Raw genomic sequence first — 21641 nt, forward strand, 5'->3', positions numbered from 1 at the left:
AAGCTGGCCCGGGATCCTCGGCAGCCCACAGGTTCCACCACGCTCAGTCCACAGCTCACGAAGGCATTGCCACCCTCTGTGGGGCCTGCAGTCTGGGCCACGCCCACCAACACCCACACAAACAGTAAAGACACTCACACGTCCCATCCCAGCCTGATCCCCAGATGCCACGGAGAAGCTAAGGCAAGGCCTCACTTCCCCAGTACAAGCCTCGCTCTCTTCAAGGGGTTCCAGCCCAGTCCTCCAGAGCGAGGGGGAACAACCGGGTGCCTCTGCATCCACGTGCAGACACCAGGTCTGAGGCTATGGCCGGCAGCATCAATCCTGACAGCCGAGGAGGGGAAATGCCCCAAACCGCAGTCAGCAGGGCCACAGTGCCTAACAAGGGCCTCAGGACATCCGTATGGGGAAAAGGAAAATGGGACTGCTACCTCACACTACAGAGAAACAATAATCCCAAATATCATGTTTCTTAAAAGGAAAAACTGGCCAGGCATGATGGCTCACACTTATAACCACAGCACTTTGGGAAGCCGAGGCAGGTCGATCACTTGAGGCCATGAGTTTGAGACCAGCCTGAGCAACAAAGTGAGACCCCCATCTCTATTAAAAATACAAAAAATTAGCTGGGAGTGGTCCTGCATGCCTGTAGTCTCAGCTACTTGGGAGGGTGATGTGGGAGAATCACTTGAGCCCAGGAGGTGGAGGCTGCAGTGAGCCGAGATCGCACTGCTGCACTCCAGCCTGGGCGACAGTGCAAAGCTCTGTCTAAAAAAAAGTAATAATAAAATAAAAAGTAAAAAAATTTTAAGAAAGATAAAATGTAGATGAAAATCTTGTCACCCAGCAAGCAACCCGGCACAGAGCTCTGAGGTGAGGCCTCCGGGGTGAGGACGGTGCGGTGGCTCCTGCACGGCCCCCTACCAGAATGGCAGTGAAGGAATGCTGTCCACAGCGTGAATCCACAGGAGAAAGAGGAGAGGTGGCACACAGCCACAGAACGCGAGGGGCTGGAAATCAGACGCACATGGGGAACTGACACAGCCGACCGAAGGGCGAGGCTGAACGCAGCACTGGGGACAGGCGAACAGCCTGTCTCACACCCACAAAAGCTCCGTGGCACGGCCTGAGTGTCTCTATGAGTGGCTGTGGATGAAGGCTGAGAACAGCAGGTTTGCTTGAAAATGTGTTTCAGAGGCAATTCAGCATTATTTCATGTATTTATTTTGAGACAGGGTCTCACTCTGTCACCCAGGCTGGAGTGCAGTGGCATGATCACTGCTCACTGCAACCTCCGCCTCCCAGGCTCAAGTGATTCTCCCACCTCACCCTCTCAAGTAGCTGGGACTACAGGCATGCATCCCCAAGCCTGGTTACTTTTTGTATTTTTTGTAGAAACAGGTTTTGCTATGTTGCCCAGGCTGGTCTTGAACTCCTGGGCTCAAGCGATCTCCTGCCTCAGCCGCACAAAGTGTTGGGATTACAGGCGTGAGCCACCACGCGAGGCACAGTATTCTTCTTAACAGCCAAGATTCAGTAACAACCAACCTGCCCATCAATGAGGAATGGATAAACAAAATACAGCACATCATCAATGGAATGATTCAGCCATGAAAAGGAGTGAGGCCTGAGGCATGCTCCAAGTTGGATACACCCTGGAAACCTTACACTAAGCGACAGTCTACGGCCCCAATTCTAGGACATGCTCAGGACGGGACAGGACAGGCAGTCCGAAGAGAAGGTAGATTAGTAGTAGCCAGGGGCTGGGGGAGATGGAAGTTGGGGCCAACAGTTAAAGGGTACCAGGTATCTTTCTGGGGTATAAAAACTGTTCTAGCCAGGGGTTGTGGCTCACGCCTGTAATTCCAGCACTCTGGGAGGCCAAGGCAGGAGGACTGCTTAAGTCCAGGAGTTCGAGACCAGCCTGGGCAACATGGCAAAACCTTGTCTCTACAAAATATACAAATAAATTAGCCGTGTGCGCTGGCTCATGCCTGTAATCCCAGCATTTTGGGAGGCCCAAGTGGGTATATTGCTTGAGTTCAGGAGTTCAAGACCTGCCTGGGTAAGGTGGCAAGAGCCCATCTCTACTAAAAGTACAAAAAAAAAAAAAAAAAAAAAAAAAGGCTGGGGGTGGTGGTGCACACCTGTGGCCCCAGCTACTAGGGAGGGTGAGATGGGAGGATCGCTCGAGCCCGGGAGGCGGAGGTTGCAGTGAGCCAAGATCTTGCTACCGTATTCCAGCCTAGGTGATGGAACGAGACTCTCTCTTAAAAAAAAAAACACACAAAAAAAACCCAAATCAAAAACAAACAAACGAAAAAATTAGCCAGTTGTGGTGGTGTGCATTTGTAGTCCCAGCTACTGAGGAGGCTGAGGTGGGAGGATCACCTGAGTCTAGGGTGGCTGAGGCTGCAGTGAGTCGTGATTGTGCCACAAAAGATAAATGTTCTAAAATTAATTGTAATGATGGGTACACAGTCCTATAAATATACTAAAACCCACAGAATTGCACACTTGGAGTGATTTGAATAGTATATGAATATCTTTTTTTTTCTTTTTTTGTTTTCGATAACGGAGTCTCACTCTGTTGCCAGGCTGGAATGCAGTGGTGTGATCTCAGCTCACCACAACCTCTGCCTCCCAGGTTCAAGCAATTCTTGTGCCTCAGCCTCCTAAGTAGCTGGGATTACAGGCGCCCGCCACCACGCCTGGCTAATTGTTTTGTATTCTTAGTAGAGACAGGGTTTCACCACACTGTCCAGGATGGTCTCAAATTCCTGACCTCAGGTGATACGCCCACCTTGGCCTCCCAAAGAGCTGGGATTACAGGCATGAGCCACTGCGCTCAGCACTGCATTATATATTTAAAAAGCTGTTAAAAATACATAAGACAGTTGGGTGCAGTGGCTCGCACCTATAATCCTAGCACTTTGGGAGGCTGAGCTGGGCGGATCACCTAAGGTCGGGAGTTCAAGACCAGTCTGACCACCATGGAGAAACCTCGTCTTTACTAAAAATATTAAATTAGCCCAGCATAGTGGCACGTGCCTGTAATCCCAGCTACTCAGGAGGCTGAGGCAGGAGAATGGCATGAACCTGGGAGGCGGAGCGTGCAGTGAGCTGAGATCGCACCACTGCACTCCAGCCTGGGCAGCAGAGCGAGACTCCGTCTCAAAAACAACAACAAGAAGTCCACCTGTTTAGGGCAGGCACCGTGAGTGGAGCTGGCGGGACTGGCAGTTGCTCTGGGTAAGTCAGTGACCCAGTGGTGGATGAATGTGAAGGTCTAGGACATGACCACACTACCATAAACTTTATAAACACAGTACAGTTAGGCTGCATTAAATTTATGAAAATATTTTTATTTTTAAAAAGTAACTGTGCTACATTAAATGGCTTCTGTTACTCATGAAGTAACAGAAATTTTTCAGCTCCATTACAATCTTATGGCCCCACCATCATACATGGGGTCAGTCCGTCACTGAGGGAAACTTCTTTTTTCTTTTTCCCTGAGATGGAATTTCGCTCTTGTCACCCAGGCTGGAGTGCAATGGCACGATCTTGGCTCACTGCAACCTCGGCCTACTGGTTTCAAGCGATTCTCCTGCTTCAGCCTCCTAAGTAGCTGGGATTCCAAGCGCCTGCCACCACGCCTGGCTAATTTTTGTATTTTTAGTAGAGACGGGGTTTCACCTGGTTGGCCAGACTGATCTCGAACTCCTGACCTCAGATGATCTACCTGCCTCAGCCTCCCAAAGTGCTGGGATTACAGGCATGAGCCACTGTGCCCAGCTGTAAAACTTCTTGATGCAGCACATAAAGTTACAGAACTCTGAACTTAACAAGGAAGACACATTTCCCCCAATACTCATTGGAAAGGTAAGAAACACTGACTTTGTATTTGGCTACAAAGAAAGTCCCAGGAAACTTCCCCAACACTGTAATAATAGGGACAGCTCCTTTCACGCCCGCACAAGCCTAGTAGGACAGACAGGCCCTCCAAGACCCAGCCCTTGCCTCCTTCTCTCCTTCTGGCCTCAAGGTCCCTGCCTTGTGTGTGTGCTTCCTGGTTTCCTCGGTCCTGCTGATGTCAACCCAATGGGGAGGCCCAGCCCCTCAGGTTGTGCTTCCAGCTTCTGTCCGTTAAGTCACTCTGCAGAGGACCCCAAAGCCTCCGGGGTGCAGGGGCTGCGTGGCACAGAGCCTTCCCCTGAGCACCACGCCCAGGCTTCCTAACTCCGTTGTCTCTCTCCATTCGCAGAAAAAGAGGCACTTTTTAATTAATAAAACCCAAATCTAGTTATTTAGCAAAATAAAACAAGCAAACAAACAAACAAAAATCCTGGCAAAATAGATAACCTTTGGCAAGTATAATCAAGAAAAAGAGAAAACACACACAAAACATCAGTAAAAGAGAAGTGACATAGAATGGCAGATCAAGAGAAAACAGTATCTATTACTTCTTCTAAAAATTCTGAAAATCTCATGAAACAGACACTTTTCCAGGAGAACAATGAATCTGCAGATGAAGCCAAGTAAGAACGTGGAGAGATGAGCAGTCATGGAACAAAGTAAAAGCACAGCTGAGGTCTGGGTCCCAGACATCTTCCCAGAGAGGCCGACCAACTCCCATGGGGCCACCCTTCGCCAGAGAACATTTGCAAAAGCTAAGAAGCTCCCAGCTAGCCTGTGAATAACTCCAATATCAAAATGGACAATGATGTCTAAAACCAACATATCATGACAACTCAGGGTTATCCCCGAAAACAAACATGGCCCAGTACTGATGAGCTATTAATATAATTTATTAGAGCAGTCCCCAAACTTTTTGGCCCCAGGAACTGGTTTCGTGGAAGACAATTTTCCACAGCTGGGGGATAGGGGTGGTTTCGGGATGAAACTGTTCCATCTCAGATCATCAGGCATTAGATTCTCATTAGGAGGGAAACCTAGATCCCTCACATGTGCAATTCACAGCAGGGTTTGCGCTCCTATGAGAATCTAATGCTGCCACCTGATGGACAGGAGGTGGAACTCAGGTGGTCATGCTAACTCACCTGCTGGCCACTCATCTCCTGCAGTGAGGGCTGGTTCTTAAGAGGCCACAGCCAGTCTGGGGGCTGGGGACACCTGATTTACTGTATTAACAGCTTCAAGAGGAAGGCAAGTAGGCAAAACAGACTAATTCCCAAAAGGTTATAAAAGCATTTGATGAAATTCAAAACTCATTCCTGAATACAATTTTTTTTTTTTTTTGAGACGGAGTCTTGCTCTGTCGCCCAGGCTGGAGTGCAGTTGCGCTATCTCAGCTCACTGCAAGCTCCGCCTCCTGGGTTCACGCCATTCTCTTGTCTCAGCCTCCTGAGTAGCTGGGACTACAGGTGCCTGCCACCACAGCGGCTAATTTTTTGTATTTTTTGTAGAGACGGGGTTTCACTGTGTTAGTCAGGATGGTCTTGATCTCCTGACCTCGTGATCCGCCTGCCTTGGCCTCCCAAAGTGCTGGGATTACAAGCATGAGTCACCACGCCTGGCCCCTGAATACAATTCTTAACATACTAGAAACTAAATCTTCTTAACTTGAAAAAGATTGTCTTTTTTTTTTTTTTTTTTTTTTGAGACAGAGTCTCGCTTTGTCACCCAGGCTGGAGTGCAGTGGCCGGATCTCAGCTCACTGCAAGCTCCGCCTCCTGGGTTCACGCCATTCTCCTGCTCAGCCTCCCGAGTAGCTAGGACTACAGGCACCCACCACCACGCCCAGCTAATTTTTTGTATTTTTAGTAGAGACGGGATTTCACCGTGTTAGCCAGGATGGTCTCAATCTCCCGACCTTGTGATCTGCCCGCCTCGGCCTCCCAAAGTGCTGGGATTACAGGCGTGAGCCACCGTGCCCAGCTTCGAAAAAGACTGTCTTAACCAAGATATGCACCTGCACTGGAAAACAAAAAAAGTAGAAAAATTTTACAACTTAAAAAAAAGGCTATCCAGCTGGGCGCTGTGGCTCATGCCCAATCCCAGCACTTTAGGAAGCTGAGGCGGGTGGATTGCTTGAGGTCAGGAATTTGAGACCAGCCTGGCCAACAAGGTGAAACCCTGTCTCTACTAAAAATACAAAAATTAGCTGGGCATGGTGGTGCACGCTTGTAACCCCAGCTACTTGGAAGGCTGAAGCATGAGAATCGCTTGAACTCAGGAGGCGGAGGTTGCAGTGAGCCGAGACTGTGCCACTGCACTCCAGCCTGGGCAACAGAGTGAGACTCCATCTCAAAAATAAAAAGGCTACCTTCTTATCTACCAGCAAGTAATTTACAGTGAGCATCTTACAGGTGGTGGCACACAGATCTATTTCCACTCGAGTCAGGGACAAGCAACATTCATGCCTGCTGTTCTATCCGTGCTGTGCCTAAGATCCTGGCTGTCCCAACGTTACACACAAGTGGCCCAGTTTGACACAGAGAAATCAGAAGTGTCCACACAATGACCAATAATCAATTTGAAGATTAAATGGAAAAAAATGTATTTATAAACAACAAAAATGATAAAGCACTTGAGTTTACCCTAACATGAAATGTACAAGACCTATATGATTAAAACTATGAAGAAATAAAGCTTTTATATATACTATAATACACAAAACATGACCTACAGTCACCATAATACATTGCCATGCTGCTGTATATTGCTATCCACGAAAATATGTTAATTCTTCCCAAATTCACTCATGTATTCAATGCAGTCTTGATGTACATTTTATAAACCTTGAGATGTTTATTCAAAAGTTCATCTAGTGCTTAAGAATGATGAAGAGGAAGTGCTTAAGAACGACTAAGAAAATTTGGAGGAAAAATGTGGGAAACATTCCCTTAGACATTAACATGTAATATACAGCTGTGAGAGCTAAAAATGTGTTACTGGTAATGAAGTGGACAAGCAAAGGAAGAAACAGAAACAAGGCTGGGCACAGTGGCTCACGCCTGTAAATCCCAGCACTTTGGGAGGCTGAGGTAGGCGGATCACTTGAGGTCAGGAGTTTGGGATCAGCCTGGCCAACGTGGCAAAACCCCATCTCTACTAAAAATACAAAAATTAGCCAGGTGTGGTGGCGCGTGCCAGTAATCCCAGCTACTCGGGAGGCTGAAGCAGGAGAATCACTTGAACCCGAGAGGTGGAGGCTTCAGTGAGCTGAGGTCGCACCATTGCACTCCAGCCTGGGCAACAGAGCAAGACTCCTTCTCAAAAAAAGAAGAAAGAAAGAAAGAAACAAACAGACCCCTATATTTATGTGGATGTGGCTTAATATATGTATGACATTCCAAATCCGTGGGGTCAGGATGGAATTCAATGAGTGGTGTTGGGACCACTGGGCCACTCATCTGGAAAAGTTAGAATTATACGCTGCATCACTCAAAAAACAAATGTGAGACAAATTAAAGGTCTAGGTGTTAATGTAAAAAGGAAAGCTGTAAGAATACAAGAAATGAAAGAACAGGCTGGGCGCAGTGACTCATGCCTGTAATCCCAGCACTGTGGGAGGTCGAGGCGGGTGCATCATGAGGTCAGGAGATCGAGATCATCCTGGCTAACACGGTGAAACCCTGTCTCTACTAAAAATACAAAAAAATTAGCTGGTCATGGTGGCGGGCACCTGTAGTCCCAGCAACTCGGGAGGTTGAGGCAGGAGAATGGCGTGAACCCGGGAGGCGGAGCTTGCAGTGAGCCAAGCCCGTGCCACTGCACTCCAGCCTGGGCGACAGAGCGAGACTGTCTCGAAAAAAAAAAAAAAAAACAAAAAAAGAAAATGAGAGAATGTTTTTATCATTTTGGAGTGGACAACAACTTCCTTAGCAAGAACCCAAATCCAAACATTGTAAAGAAAACAGCCCAGAGGCAACGATAGGAAAGCTGAGCATCTGTGGGGTACAACCCATCATGGACCAGGTCACAGACTCTAGGGAAATATGTGTTGCAAATAAAGCAGATGACAGATTAACCCATGGCATATAGAAAGCTCCCACAAATCCTTGAAAAAAAAAAAAAAAGGACAATCTGGCCAGGCGCAGTTGCTCACGCCTGTAATCCCAGCACTTTGGGAGACCAAAGTGGGCGGATCACCTGAGATCGGGAGTTCAAGACCAGCCTGACCAACATGGAGAAACCCTGTCTCTACCAATAATACAAAATTAGCTGGGTATGGTGGCGCACACCTGTAATCCCAGCTATTTGGGAGGCTGAGGCAGGAGAATCGCTTGAACCTGGGAGGCAGAGGTTGTGGTGAGTGGAGATCCTGGCACTGCACTCCAGCCTGGGCAACAAGAGCAAAACTCTGCCTCAAAAAAGGGGCAATGCATAGAAAAACAGGCAAAGACTTTGAACCTCAAGTACACAGAACAAGAAGCACAAACGGCCAGTGAGCATGGGGAATGAGCCCTCCCGCTTCAAAGTGAGATTTAAAACATGAGTAATATTTCATCTTTATTTCTCAGATTTGAAAGGACCGAAATTCTGAAAATATACCACGTTGTTAAGGAGTGGGGAACAAGCTGCCCTCATGCAAGAGATAGTGGGAGGATAATCATGAAGAAATACAATCTGATAGCGTGTAACAAATTTAAAATGTACCTGTCCTTTGATCCAGAAATTTAACTGGAAAAATTTTATCTATAGATACGGATATAGCTGCAGACGTGGACAACCCAAATGTAAAAGGATGTTTGTAACTAACAACAAACCTCAAAAAACCAAACCACCCGCCAGCCGAGGAGCAGGCAACGAAATGAGGGAACATCCACCCTGGGATGGTCCGAGAAGGGAAAAGAATGAGACAGTGAAGACAGGCCTGTGAGACGCGGTGGCAACACACGCACTACCTCACGGAAGAGGAAAAGGCTGACTCCGCAGACCTCTGCACACACAAGACAGGAGGGCGCTGGGGCAGGGCCGGGAGGGGCTCACCTGCTCTACGTGGGGCTCCTTGGCGAAGGAGATCCTGGCGATGGAGTGGGATGCGATGCACAGCTCCTGCCCGTTCACCTCACCCTCCTCCACCTCTACCACACCTGCAAGGGAAAGGTGGTCAGCTCACCCAGCAGCTGCTCGGCTCGCAGAGAGGCAGCCTTGACTCTCCTCGCCTGCAAGCCAGGACTCCACAGGAGACCCCAACTCTGCAGCCATGGAGGCAGTGATCCTTCTCCTCCTCCCTGCTTCACCCTGTGGGTACAGAGGAAAAGCCACAACTCTCCTCACAGCACAGGCAGGTGCTCTATGGAAGGCCCCCTCTTCAGAGGTGCCCAGGGCCCCAGTCCTCCCACCTCCACCCATCAATCAGACTAGCAGAATCACCCCTAGTACATGCAGTGGCAGGTGGGGATGGACGTCCAGGAAGAAACACTGATCTAGAGTCACGCAGGCTGGTTTATTTTTTGAGACAGAATCTCGCTCTACTACCCAGGCTGGAGTGCAGTGGCGTAGTCTTGGCTCACTGCAACCTCTACCTCCCAGGTTCAAGTGATTCTCCTGCCTCAGCCTCCCAAGTGGCTGGGATTACAGGTGTGCACCACCACATCCAGCTAATTTTTGTATTTTTAGTAGAGACGGGATTTCACCATGTTGGCCAGGCTGGTCTTGAACTCCTGACCTCGTGATCCGCCCGCCTCGGCCTCCCAGAGTGCTGGGATTACAGGCGTGAGCCACAGTGGCCGGCTTGTTTTCCAGTGATTCCTAATGAATGCACATAGCACATGACCATTTCTGCCAACACGGCACTGGGCAAACGGGCCCTCTCATGGTCAGGGAGTTGCACGTACACAATCTGTGTGCAGAGGCCTCTGCAGCTACACAGATGGCACCGCAGGCTCCCACGACCGCTGTTATCACTCAGGGCCATCCCCATGGTCCCCACCAGCACATGTCTCAGCAGGGTTGCCAATGGGCGTTCCCGCACCCCTGCTTAGAATGCAGGCAGTGGCCTCCCATGGCCAGCACCCCCACCCCACAGACTGGGCCTCACCTGTGTTCTGGGCACTGACAAAGGCCACCTTGTTGGTGTCGGGCTTGAGGCGGATGAAGCCACACTCTCTGTGCATCGGCTTGCGCGTGTCCGGGTGGAAGGAGTTGAACCTGGATGGGAAGTTGGGGATGGGAAGCCTAGGCACTGGCCTCCAACACGGTGTGGGCTGCGTGGATGCCAGGACTATCCATGCTGCCCTCCAGGCGGCTGTTCCAGCCATGCCCACACACCTGCCTGCCCCCACCACCACTCTGCTCATTTTGGCTGTGTCTGTCTTACCTGCTGACCCTCCACTCCTGAAGATGGGCTGCTCCAGCCACGCCCACACACCTGCCCGCCCCCTCCACCACTGTGCTCATTTTGGCTGGGTCTGTCTTACCTGCTGACCCTCAGCTCCTGAAGACAGGACTTGTTCTTATCACCTCAGGGCATATCCTTGCCCTAGGCCCATTAGCCCAGGCCTCACACAGTGTGAACCCTAAGCATTCCCTTGCAGTAAACTTCACCCTAACACAACCTTTCTCTTTTGAGCTATGTTCTTGTGTAAGAATCTAATCAATTCCTACGGTAAGAAACAGAACAGGTGCTGAGATACGGTATGGCTTCTTATCATCCTTCATCATTAGTGCAAATACTCAACAGTAAAAGACAGGCGTGTGCATCTTGAACTGAGGGCACAAACCCATGGCTTAGAAACTAACTCGCTGGCATGGTGACTCAGGGCTATAATCCCAGCAATTCCAGAGGCCCACTCAGGTAGATTTCTTGAGCCTAGGAATTTGAGACAGGGTTGGGCAACACAGACCCTATTTCTACAAAAATAAAGACAAAAAAAAAAAAAAAGCCTCATTTATCATTTCACCAACTTTATGAGTTTCTACAGGGAATCCATCTCTATGATTCTTAGAGATAATTTTTTTTTTTTTTTTCCTGACACTCAGGGCTGGTGTGCAGTGGCATGATCTCAGCTCACGCAACTCTCCTTTTTGGGTTCAAGTGATTCTCCTGCCTCGGCCTCCCAAGTAGCTGGGATTACAGACATGCACCACCACACCCAGCTTTTTTTTTTTTTTTGAGATGGCATTTCTCTCTTGTTGCCCAGGCCAGAGTGCAATAGTGCGATCTTGGCTCACCGCAACCTCCGCCTTCCAGGATCAAGCGATTCTCCTGCCTCAACCTTCCCGAGTAGCTGGGATTACAGGAATGCGCCACCATACCCAGCTAGTTTTGTATTTTTAGTAGAGATCAGGTTTCTCCATGTTGGTCAGTCTGGTCTCAAACTCCTGACCTCAGGTGACCCGCCTGCCTTGGTCTTCCAAACTGCTGGGATTACAGGCGTGAGCCACCATGCCTGGCCACACACCCAGCTAATTTTTGTATTTTTTTTAGCAGAGACACAATTTCACCACATTGGCCAGGCTGATCTCGGATTCCTGGGCTCAAGTGATCCACCCACCTCGGCCTCCCAAAGTGCTGGGATTACAGGCATGAGCCAATGTGCCTGGCCAAGATAAACTCCTGCTGGGCTAGGGATGGTGCTACACCTTACAGAATGGTGCATGCTCACTAACATAACCCTGACAAAGAAATACATTTATACCATACTCTAGGACACACACACACACACACACACACACATATACCATCACATTTACTGAAATATATTTTCCATTCTGGTTCATTTTTCTTCGAATGCTAGTCACAAAACTGACTTTCTGACCTTTTAGTGGGTTATAATCTAGAGTTTAAAAAAGACTGCCTCAGTTCTGGGGTATTTTGTATTACCCAGAATTCTCACCTTCTGGTTTATGCGCAGATATATTACTTTGACCTCAACCATTCAATCAAGAATAATGTAAAAAGGTATGAGATATTTATAAAAACAATGAGATCTTCTAAAAGGGGACAGAGGGTATCAGAGCTGGGGGTCTGAGAGCCAGGTGCCCAGACCAGTTCTGAAACCGCTAGGCATTATACAAACAGTACCAAGTTGGATTAGTAAGATTCTTTTTTTTGAGACGGAGTCTCTCCCTATCACCCAGAGGCTGGAGTGCAGTGGCGCCATCTCGGCTCACTGCAAGCTCCGCCTCCTGGGTTCACACCATTCTCCTGACTCAGCCTCCCGAGTAGCTGGAACTACAGGCGCCGCCACCATGCCCGGCTAATTTTTTTTTTTAATTTTTAGCAGAGACGGGGTTTCACTGTGTTAGCCAGGATGGTCTTGATCTCCTGACCTCGTGATCCGCCCGCCTCGGCCTCCCAAAGTGCTGGGATTACAGGCTTGAGTCACCAAGCCCGGCCCAGATTCTTAACATACAGTTATGTAATGGAGACTGAGGAGGGAAGAGTTTGCTTTTTATACTTTATTGCTGAAACTGAAAAAAAAAAAACTGTGTATTACTTCTATGATTAGAAAATAAAGATACATCAACCATTCCCCATCCCTGGTGGCTCTCCTCTACTTCAGAGGCCTACATTGCTATCTCCCTAAAAGCAGGCAATTTCTCCAACTGTGGGGTGGAGGTGGTGGGAAGGGACAGCTGAAGTACCTCACGGGGCTTCTGCTTTCTTGTATGGTAAGAATATGAGAACCACATACTAACAGCTTCCTTGTGATCCCAAATAGGTCAGGGTGTATAAAATACAACTATGCACTATTATTTTCAGTAATACTGGGTGACTAATTTTTTCTTTTTTCTGAGACAAGGTTTCACTCTGTCACCCAGGCTGGAGTACAGTGGTATGATCACGGCTCACTGTAGCCTTGGCCCTCCCTGGGTTCAAGCAATCCTCCCACCTCAATTTCTCGAGTAGTTGGGACTACAGGCGTGTGTCACCACACCTGGCTAAATAAATAAATACTCATAGTAGAGACAAGGTATCACTATGTTGCCCAGGCTGGTCTTGGGCAGAATGGTGCTGAGCTCAAGCAGTCCTCCTGACTCGGCCTCCAAACTGCTGGGATTACAGGTATGAGCTACCGCACTGGCCATGGTGATTAATTTTGATACACAAATTAAGTATATGTATTTGTTTTTATCTTTGGATTAATAAGCCTGTAATTTGGTGGTCAGCTTAATATCACCAAAAATATAACAAAACCAGAAAGTACCATTTTTACCAACTCTGTGCCTCAGTTGCACATTCAGGCAAGAGGATGCCTTTCTGAAACAGATAGACAAGTTCCTTTTACACCTTCCTGCTTGGCCTTTGTCTGTCTTTGATCAGTCTGGAATTATTTTCAGAGACCCAGGTGGCCCACGAGTCAAGCAGGGTGGGGTGGAGGGAGACAACTCACGAGAAGTTCAGCATGGGCTGGCCCACATGGGAGATGTGAACCTCTTCCAGGTACTGGAAGGGCTGCAGCGTGGGGTAGGTTCCGGCTCCAGGTGGGTCTGACAGCCAGGTGCCCAGCATCCAAGACAGTGGCTCCACCACTGGGTTCATCTTGGGGGGCTCTGAGGACAAAAGAATGAGACTTATCAGTGGCCTCCCTCCAACAATGCCTTGCTGAGCTTTAAGCAGAATGCATGCTCCATATCGGCACTTGCTTCTGGTGGCCGCAGCTAATCCCGGAGGACCTGTCAAGAGGGGGAGAAAATGGCCAAACAACTGGCAAATGTCATACTGTGAGATCCAGCTTCAGAAGCCTCTACAGTTCCTGCAGAAAAAAGAGAACCAAGAGGGGCCAGGCAGGGCGCAAGCAAAGCCAGAGGCCTCATGCCCCACAGCAAGGCTGAAAACAGCTCACATGGGAGGCACGGTGCCCTGGCGTGAGGAGTGTGTGAAGGAGACAAAGAGCACGAGGGAGAAAATGAAAAAGGGATGCAGGGTCTCAGAGCAGGCAGACCGTGAGGAGCCCAGGGGTAGGCGGGGCTTGAACGGAAAGTAAGATCCCGCTTCCCTGAGGGGCCGGGGCTTCACAGTAGCCTGTGTAGTGGCCAGGAGATCCCTTTAGAAGGTTCCTGGAAGGGTTCAGTCTCTCATCCCACTAAGTGTGAGGGATGACGCCATGGGCCTGGAACTCAAAAGTGAGGGTGCTGAGAGGAACTCAGCAGGGAGGGGGTGCTGGGTTGGCTGTTCTTCTGCACGACCCCCAAAGGGACCCCTGCTTCCTGCCCCACTCAGCAAGGACTGGGTGCTCCCAAGCAGCTTTTCAGGATTCACTCACGTGACCCTCGTCCTGGCTGGATGCGTGGGCCCTGCTCTTACTCATTTTCTAAGGGAGACCTGTGCAGGGACCACAGGAAAGCCCCACTGCGTGCTACCCACCAAGGGCGCTGGAAGAGGAGGGCTGATCCCCACAGGCAATCCCAAAGACCTTCTTCCCAGGCCTGCTTATCCCTCAAGTCTCACTGCTTCAATTGACAGAACGGACACTGAACCCAGGAGCAGCAGCAGGGAGAGAAGCAGCTCTGTCGCGGCAGGAGCCTCATCTACGGAGCCCAAAGACGCCCAAGCACAGAGACTGGCCCACACGTAGGACTGACCCCCGGAGTCTCCTCCAGGCCCGCGCAAGCAGAAGACGGACTGACGGGGACAGGATCAGGACTGACCCCCGGCGTCTCCTCCAGGCCCGCGCAAGCAGAAGACGGACTGACGGGGACAGGATCAGGACTGACCCCTGGCGTCTCCTCCAGGCCCGCGCAAGCAGAAGACGGACTGACAGGGACAGGATCAGGACTGACCCCTGGCGTCTCCTCCAGGCCCGTGCAAGCAGAAGACGGACTGACAGGGACAGGATCAGGACTGGGTGCACAGGCCTGGCCTTGTTGGGGAGGAACAGGAGGCCAGTGTGGCTCGGGGAAGGAGATCCTCGCCCCTTAGGAGGGCCGTGACCTTGATTCTGAGCAAACAGAAGCCCTTGAGAGGGCTGAGTGGGAGGGACGAGGTCTCTGATCATAACCACAGGAAGGCAGGAAGGGCAATGGCAAAAACTCTGGTGGCAGAGGAGGGTGGCCTGGGCCAGGTGGCTGTGGTGGAGGCAGTGGAAAGGACCTAGATTCTGGATCTATCTTGAAGGCAGAGCCACCCGGATGTGCTGATGGTCTGGATGTGAAACACGTAAGAGAGGAAGGTAACTGAGGTTTCTGGCCTGAGCAACTGAGAACACAAGTTACCATCAATGGAGAAAAGGAAGAGTGAAAAGAACCTTGGGAGGTGTGAAGTTTGCTGATTTTCTAACAGCAAAACTCAGTCACCTGGGATAGCCCAAGTCCTAAGATGGGCTAAACAAACACCATAATTTCTCAGACAGCCAGCTACAGCCTTGGAGAACCTTTCAGTTTGGTAGACTTTATCCAGCTCAGCACTGGAAAGAAAGAGGCTTTGGGCCGGGCGCGGTGGCTCACCCCTGTAATCCCAGCACTTTGGGACGCCCAGGCGGGTGGATTACCCGACGTCAGGAATTTGAGACCAGCGTGGTCAACATGGTGAAACCTCGTCTCTACTAAAAACACAAAAATTAGCCAGGCATGGTGGCAGCGCCTGTAATCCAAGCTACCCCGGAGGCTGAGGCACAAGAATCGCTTGAACCCGGGACGCGGAGGTTGCAGTGAGCCGAGATCGCGCCACTGCACTCCAGCCTGGGTGACAGAGTGAGGCTTTGTCTCAACAACAGCAACAAAAAAAGAAAAAAGAAAAGAAAAAGAAAGAGGCTTTGCAAACCTCAGGATTTTGGGCCAGCTCTCTGGCCTGTGCCAAGCGCACCCCACAGCCACGGCCACGGGGCTCTGACTCTCCTGGGACCGAGTAGACCCACTTCCACTGGCGAGCGCAGCCTGCACGGCAGCTGAACCCTGTGGGAAGCGGCACCCCGGGCGCTGTGGAGCAGCGATCTCCACCCCTCACGCCCGAGTCCCCAGCACGGCCGCTACCCGCGCCTGGGTCCCGAGGGCCCCGGGGAGGCCAAGGGACCTGGCGGCGCCCCCCAGGGTCCCAGTGAACAGGGGCGCCAGGGCCGCGGCACCGGGCGTGGCCTTCGCACTCCCCACGGGGCGGGACAGCTCCGGGCCAGGGTGAGGGGTGCGCGCCCCAAGTCCTGCCTCTGCTCCAGGGCTGCCCCCTCCAGACTCCGCCGGCCCCGGCCCGGAAGCGCAGCCACGCCTCAGGCGCCGCAGCTCCGCCCTCTCTTTCGCCGGCGGGACCGGGTGGGCCGCGCTCGCCCCCTAGCGCCAGGGTCGCGCCACTGCGCCCACCTTGGGGAGCGGCGGGGGAGTCGGCGCGGAGGCGGGGCGGAGGCTGGGCGGCGCGGGGCGGTGGGGCGCGCTCACTGGCTGCCACCTCACCTAGCAGGCGTCACAGGGCTCTCTCAAGACCTCCAGCAAGGGCAGAGGCAGGAGCCTCGCCAGCCCCTCCACAGATCACAGCGACTGCGCCCCTCGGCCCGCGAGCCCCACCGCCCCCTCCTGCTTTCCGCCGGGGTCTCCTCCGGGTCCCCCATCTACTTGGCAGACGCCTCTCACCGGCACCCTCTGCCTCCCCACAGTCTTTCCCTCCCACCCACCGTGGAGTCCTCTCCAGGAGGCCCAGTCTGTCCTCCACCCAGCGCTCCTCAGAGGGGCCCGGAGAGGAGGAGCTCCTTAAATGGGGGAGAAAGACGGACAGAGCCAGGGACAGCGAGAGACGGGACAGGGACAGAGACAGAAAGACAGAGACAGAGAAGGACACGGGGATGGGGCCAGAGACAGAGCCAGGGCCGGAGACAGACAGAAAGGGATCTTACTTTCTTTCCTCAAACCTTTCTGGGGGTCTCCGAGGGGGACCCTCAGGTAAGTCACAGCATTATTACCTTTCCCCCAAAAAATTTAAAAAAAAAACAAAAATAACGAAAAAACCTTTTCCCTGAACTTGATTTTCAGGGAAAATAGGTCACAGATGCAATCCACAGCCACCAAAACACACATATGGATGCTGTGAGAAGCGGAGGGTCAGTGCCTCGCTGGAGGACAGGAGGGGCCTCTGGGAGCTGGGGCAGGGGTAGCCCCTGGGGAGAGGCCTCAGGGCCTGGCCTGGCTCAGAGACCTGGGGAGGAGGAGTGGGGAGCCCTGGACTTGGAGGCCTGGAGGCTCTTCTGGCCTCCGCTCTGCCACAGGGAGCTCCTGCAAACAGCAGGCCCAGGGTACCCCACGCGTCTGCCCAGGTGCCAAAGGGCCAGGCTGGCCTCCACGCAGGGCTACCCCCGCCCACCATCAAGAAGTAATGTGCCACTCTGAAAGAAAGGGGTTCTGCTGGCCGGGCGCAGTGGCTCATGCCTGTAATTCCAGCACTTTGGGAGGCCGAGGCGGGTGGATCATCTGAGGTCAGGAGTTCGAGACTGGCCTGGCCAACATGGTGAAACCTCCGTCTCTACTAAAAATACAAAAAATTAGCCGGACGTGGTGGTGTGCACCTGTAGTCCTAGCTACTTGGGACGCTGAGGCAGGAGAATTGCTTGAACCCGGGAGGCAGAGGCTGCAGTGAGCCGAGACTGCGCCACCGCACTCCAGCCTGGGTGACAGGGTGAGACTCTGTCTCCAAAAAAAAAAAAAAAAAAGAAAAAGAAAACGGCGTGCTGCCCCTGAAGACCTTCTGCTTCTCCAGCAATGGACTGTAAGACACTGCTTGAGTTCAGAGATGGACAAAAGGTGACAAGATACAACAAGAGCAATAAAACATACAAACTGCAAAATGTTGCTGGGGCAAAGATGAAACTAAGAGACAGGGTCTTGCTCTGTCACCCAGGCTGGAGGGCAGTGGCATGAATACAGTTCACTGTGGCCTCGACCACTGGGGCTCAAGTGATTCTCCCACCTCAGCCTCCTGAGTAGTTGAATGAAGCTGCTCCATGAAGAAAGACCACTAACTAAACATGCAAGAACTCAGGAGAGAAACAGTAAGGAAAGAGGAGAAGGTGAAACGTGACCTGGCAGAAGTTGAGAAAGTAAAAGAAAAAAAATCAAGCCACCACCCAAATGAAGTGGAGATTGGAAGCAGCGCAGGGAGAAACAAACACTGGGAAACACAGCAGAACACAGAGGACAGAGATGAGTTTAAAGAAAGATAAAAGATAGAGAAATGGAAACAAAGTTAGAAGGACGGGAATGCCTGGCACACTGCTGATGGGAACGTGGACTGGCACAGCCTAGTGAAGGCCATCTGGCATGTGCTTGAGAGGTTAAGCGTGGAAGCAGTGGCCCAGGACTGTCACTCCTGGAGACGTGTACCTAGCAGAAATAACACACCTGTGCCCACAAGACGCTGCCCATGAATGTTTACAGCAGCACCATTCCCAGCAGCCCCAAAGTGGAAACAACGCAGATGTCCGTCAACCAATGAGTAAACAAACTGCAGTAAATCCAATGAAATGTTATTTGGCCATAAAAATGAAGTACTAATATAAGCTGCAATTCAGATGACCCTTGACAACACGACATGTGAAAGCAAGCCGGCTCAAAAGAGCACACATTCTGCAATTCCACTTCTGTGAAAGGTGCAGAACACACACATCTACAGAGACAGAACATGGGCTGGTGTTTCTCCACAGCCGCGTTCTGTGGCAGAAGATGCTAGAGCCACACGTAGAAGGCGCAGGAGGAGGGAAGGTGACTGGCAAGGACATTATATCTGGCCACAAATGGTCCCTCCGGACCGCAGGCGCGTGAGCTGGCTGACACATGCAGTGAGTGCGAGCTACAAACTGGATTCTGAAAACCCAGTCCAAAAAGTCTTCAAATAATTCAATAATCTTATATTATCGGTGGTTGCCTGTTGAAATAATTTTTAGATAATATAGGGTTAAATAAAATACATTATTAAAATTTATTTCACTTGTTTCTTTTTACCTTTTTAGTGTGGCTGTTAGAAAATATTAAACTACATAAGAGACTCACTCTCTAGAGCTTTTAGACAATGCCGGAATGGAGTTTTCAACCCTCAACACTTAGGGAGCTTTGTTTCTATGTCTTCTCCCTGAGGACATTACCAGCAGATAGATGTCATCAGGAGACAACAGGGAAATGATGCGGAAAGAAACCTCTGTAAACACTGAATGTACTCAGCCAAAAAAAAAAAAAAAACAAAACCAAAAAAAAAAAAAAAAAAAAAAACGGTTATAGAAATTTTAAAAACTGGCTATAGGTGGCAGATGTCGGGTCATACAGGCACGACACTCACCTCCCAGGACCCTTGAACAGGGGCAGAACTCCCCACTGGTCTTGTCCCTGACAGCTGACACCACAGAGGCTTACAAAGGAAGTACTAGTGGAAGATTTCATTTTAAAAACTAGGCCACTCACAGTGGTTCACATCTGTAATCCCAGCACTTTGGGAGGCCAAGGAGGGTGGATCACCTGAGCTCAGGAGTTCGAGACCAGCCCAGGCAACATAGCGAAACCCTGTCTCTACCAGAACTACAAACAATTGGCTGGGCGTGGTGGCACGTGCCTGTGGTCCCGGCTACTCAGGAGGCTGAGGTGGAAGGATTGCTTGGGCCTGGGAGGCAGAGGTTGCAATGAGCCAAGATCACATCACTCCACTCCACTCCACTACTTGGGTAACAGAGTGAGACCCTGTCTCAGAGACAAAACAAAACAAAACAAAACAAAACAAAACAAACTAAAACACAACAAGCATAATATAAAATAAGATGACAGAACCAAGACTGAAAATGCTTGAACTCACATATTAAAAAGCTTTTCAGGGCCGGGCATGATGGCTCACACCTATAATCTCAGCTCTTTGAGAGACTGAGGTGGGTGGATTGCTTGAGTCCAGAAGTTTGAGACCAGCCTGGGCAATATACTGAAACCCCATCTCTACTAGAAATACAAAAAAATTACCCAGGCATGGTGGTGCGTGTCTGTAATCCCAGCTACTTGGGAGGGTAAGTGGGAAGAATCACCTGCACCCAGGAGGTTTAGGCTGCAGTGAGCCAAGACTGTGCCACTGCATTCCAGTCTAGGCAACTGGAATGACACCCTGCCTTGGGGGGGAAAAAAAAAAAAAGGGTTTTCAGATTAGACCACAAAGACAGACCCTCCTTTGCTGTAAATGAGAGATGCACCTAAAATAAAGCAATTCAGAGAGACACTCCAGAAAGCTGGGCAATAAGCAATAAGCAATAAGGAAGCAGGCTTCCGATCTTACCATCACATACAATGCATGGAACTAGACAAAGAACGGCTCTTCCGAATGAAGGGCAGAATGCACAATGAAGACATAACCGCAAGGGATACTCATGTACCAAGCATAGCAACATTTATAAAGCAGAAATTACTGATGACACACAAAGATGTCCAGAGAAAGAAACTAAATGAAATCACAGTTCACCTCTCTCTAAGTATGAATACAAATAAAATAAAATTCCCAAATAATATAATTAATCAGGTAGTTCTGATTGATACATATTGAACTCGGTAGCTTAAAACTAGGGAATACCGCCAGGTGCGGTGGCTCACGCCTGTAATCCCAGCACTTTGGGAGGCTGAGGTGGGCGGATCACCTGAGGTCAGGAGTTTGAGACCAGCCTAACCAACATGGTGAAACCCCATCTCTACTAAAAATACAAAAAAAATTAGCCGGACGTGGTGGCGCATGTCTGTAATCTCGGCTACTTGGGAGGCTGAGGCATGAGAATTGCTTGAACCTGGGAGGCGGAGGTTGCGGTGAGCCCAGATTGCACTATTGCACTCCAGCCTGGGTGACAAGAGCGAAGCTCCATCTCAAAAAAAAAAAAAACAAAAACTAGGGAATGCCTTCTTCAAGTTCCTCTGGAACAGTCAGGCAAACTGGCCTTCTGGTCAAAGAAAGCCTGTAAGTTCCAGAAAGCAGAAAGAAGTCTGCTGTCTGATCACAATGCAGTGAGACTAGAAATGAAAGTGAATCTGGTGTCCCTTGAAAACACTGTGCTAAAAGAAAGAAGCCAGCTGGGCACGATGGCTCACGCCTGTAATCCCAGCACTTTGGGAGGCCGAGGCGGGCGGTTCACGAGGTCAGGAGATCGAGACCATCCTGGCTAACACGGTGAAACCCCATCTTTACTAAAAATACAAAATATTAGCCAGGCACGGTGGCAGGTGCCTGTAATCCCAGCTACTCAGGAGGCTGAGGCAGGAGAATGGTGTGAACTCAGGAGGTGGAGCTTGCAGTGAGCCGAGATGGTGCCACTGCACTCCAGCCTGGGCGACAGAGCAAGACTCTGTCTCAAAAAAAAAAAAAAAGAAAAAAAAGAAAAAGAAAGAAGTCAGACAAAAATGTGTATATCCTATGATTCCAACTGGATGAAATTCGAGGCCAGGCAAAATGGATGGAGGGTGGGGGAACCTGCACAACAACAGGGAAGGGCTTGGCGGGGACTGCAGAGGAGAACCTGGACCGTTGGACGTGGGTGTGGCTGCAGAGGCGCCCGCACCTGCCAAAACTCGCTGCAGGAACACCTAGGAGCTTATGTTCCACTCATGCAAATTATCCCTCAATTAAAATGTTATAAAGAAAAACCTCCCCAAACTAGTATCTCAAAAAGCAGAAAACTAAAAGCGTTCCAGCCCTCGAGTGCTCGCCACGCTGCCACCACAGCACAGGGTTCTGGGCAGCCTCAGAGCAGGGGATGCGGCAGGGGTGGGGTCAGCCTCACAGCTCGGGGCCTTGCTCCTGG

General features: G+C 50.4%; 1 protein-coding gene across 2 annotated transcripts in view; it reads right to left on the minus strand.

The window, feature by feature from the left end:
- The window catches only part of THAP4 (THAP domain containing 4), a 45810-nt gene that overhangs the window by 7688 nt on the left and 16481 nt on the right, over positions 1-21641 (minus strand). For both annotated transcript variants that reach the window (XM_007967003.3, XM_007967004.3), the window contains 3 exons: positions 13308-13467; positions 10010-10119; positions 8956-9059 (listed from right to left, as the gene is read on the minus strand). In XM_007967003.3, the coding sequence (XP_007965194.1) occupies positions 8956-9059; positions 10010-10119; positions 13308-13467 (374 nt within the window). The remainder of the gene's footprint in view (positions 1-8955; positions 9060-10009; positions 10120-13307; positions 13468-21641) is intronic.

This window comes from Chlorocebus sabaeus, chromosome 10 (assembly GCF_047675955.1).
Source record: "Chlorocebus sabaeus isolate Y175 chromosome 10, mChlSab1.0.hap1, whole genome shotgun sequence".
NCBI classification, from domain to species: Eukaryota; Metazoa; Chordata; class Mammalia; order Primates; family Cercopithecidae; genus Chlorocebus; species Chlorocebus sabaeus.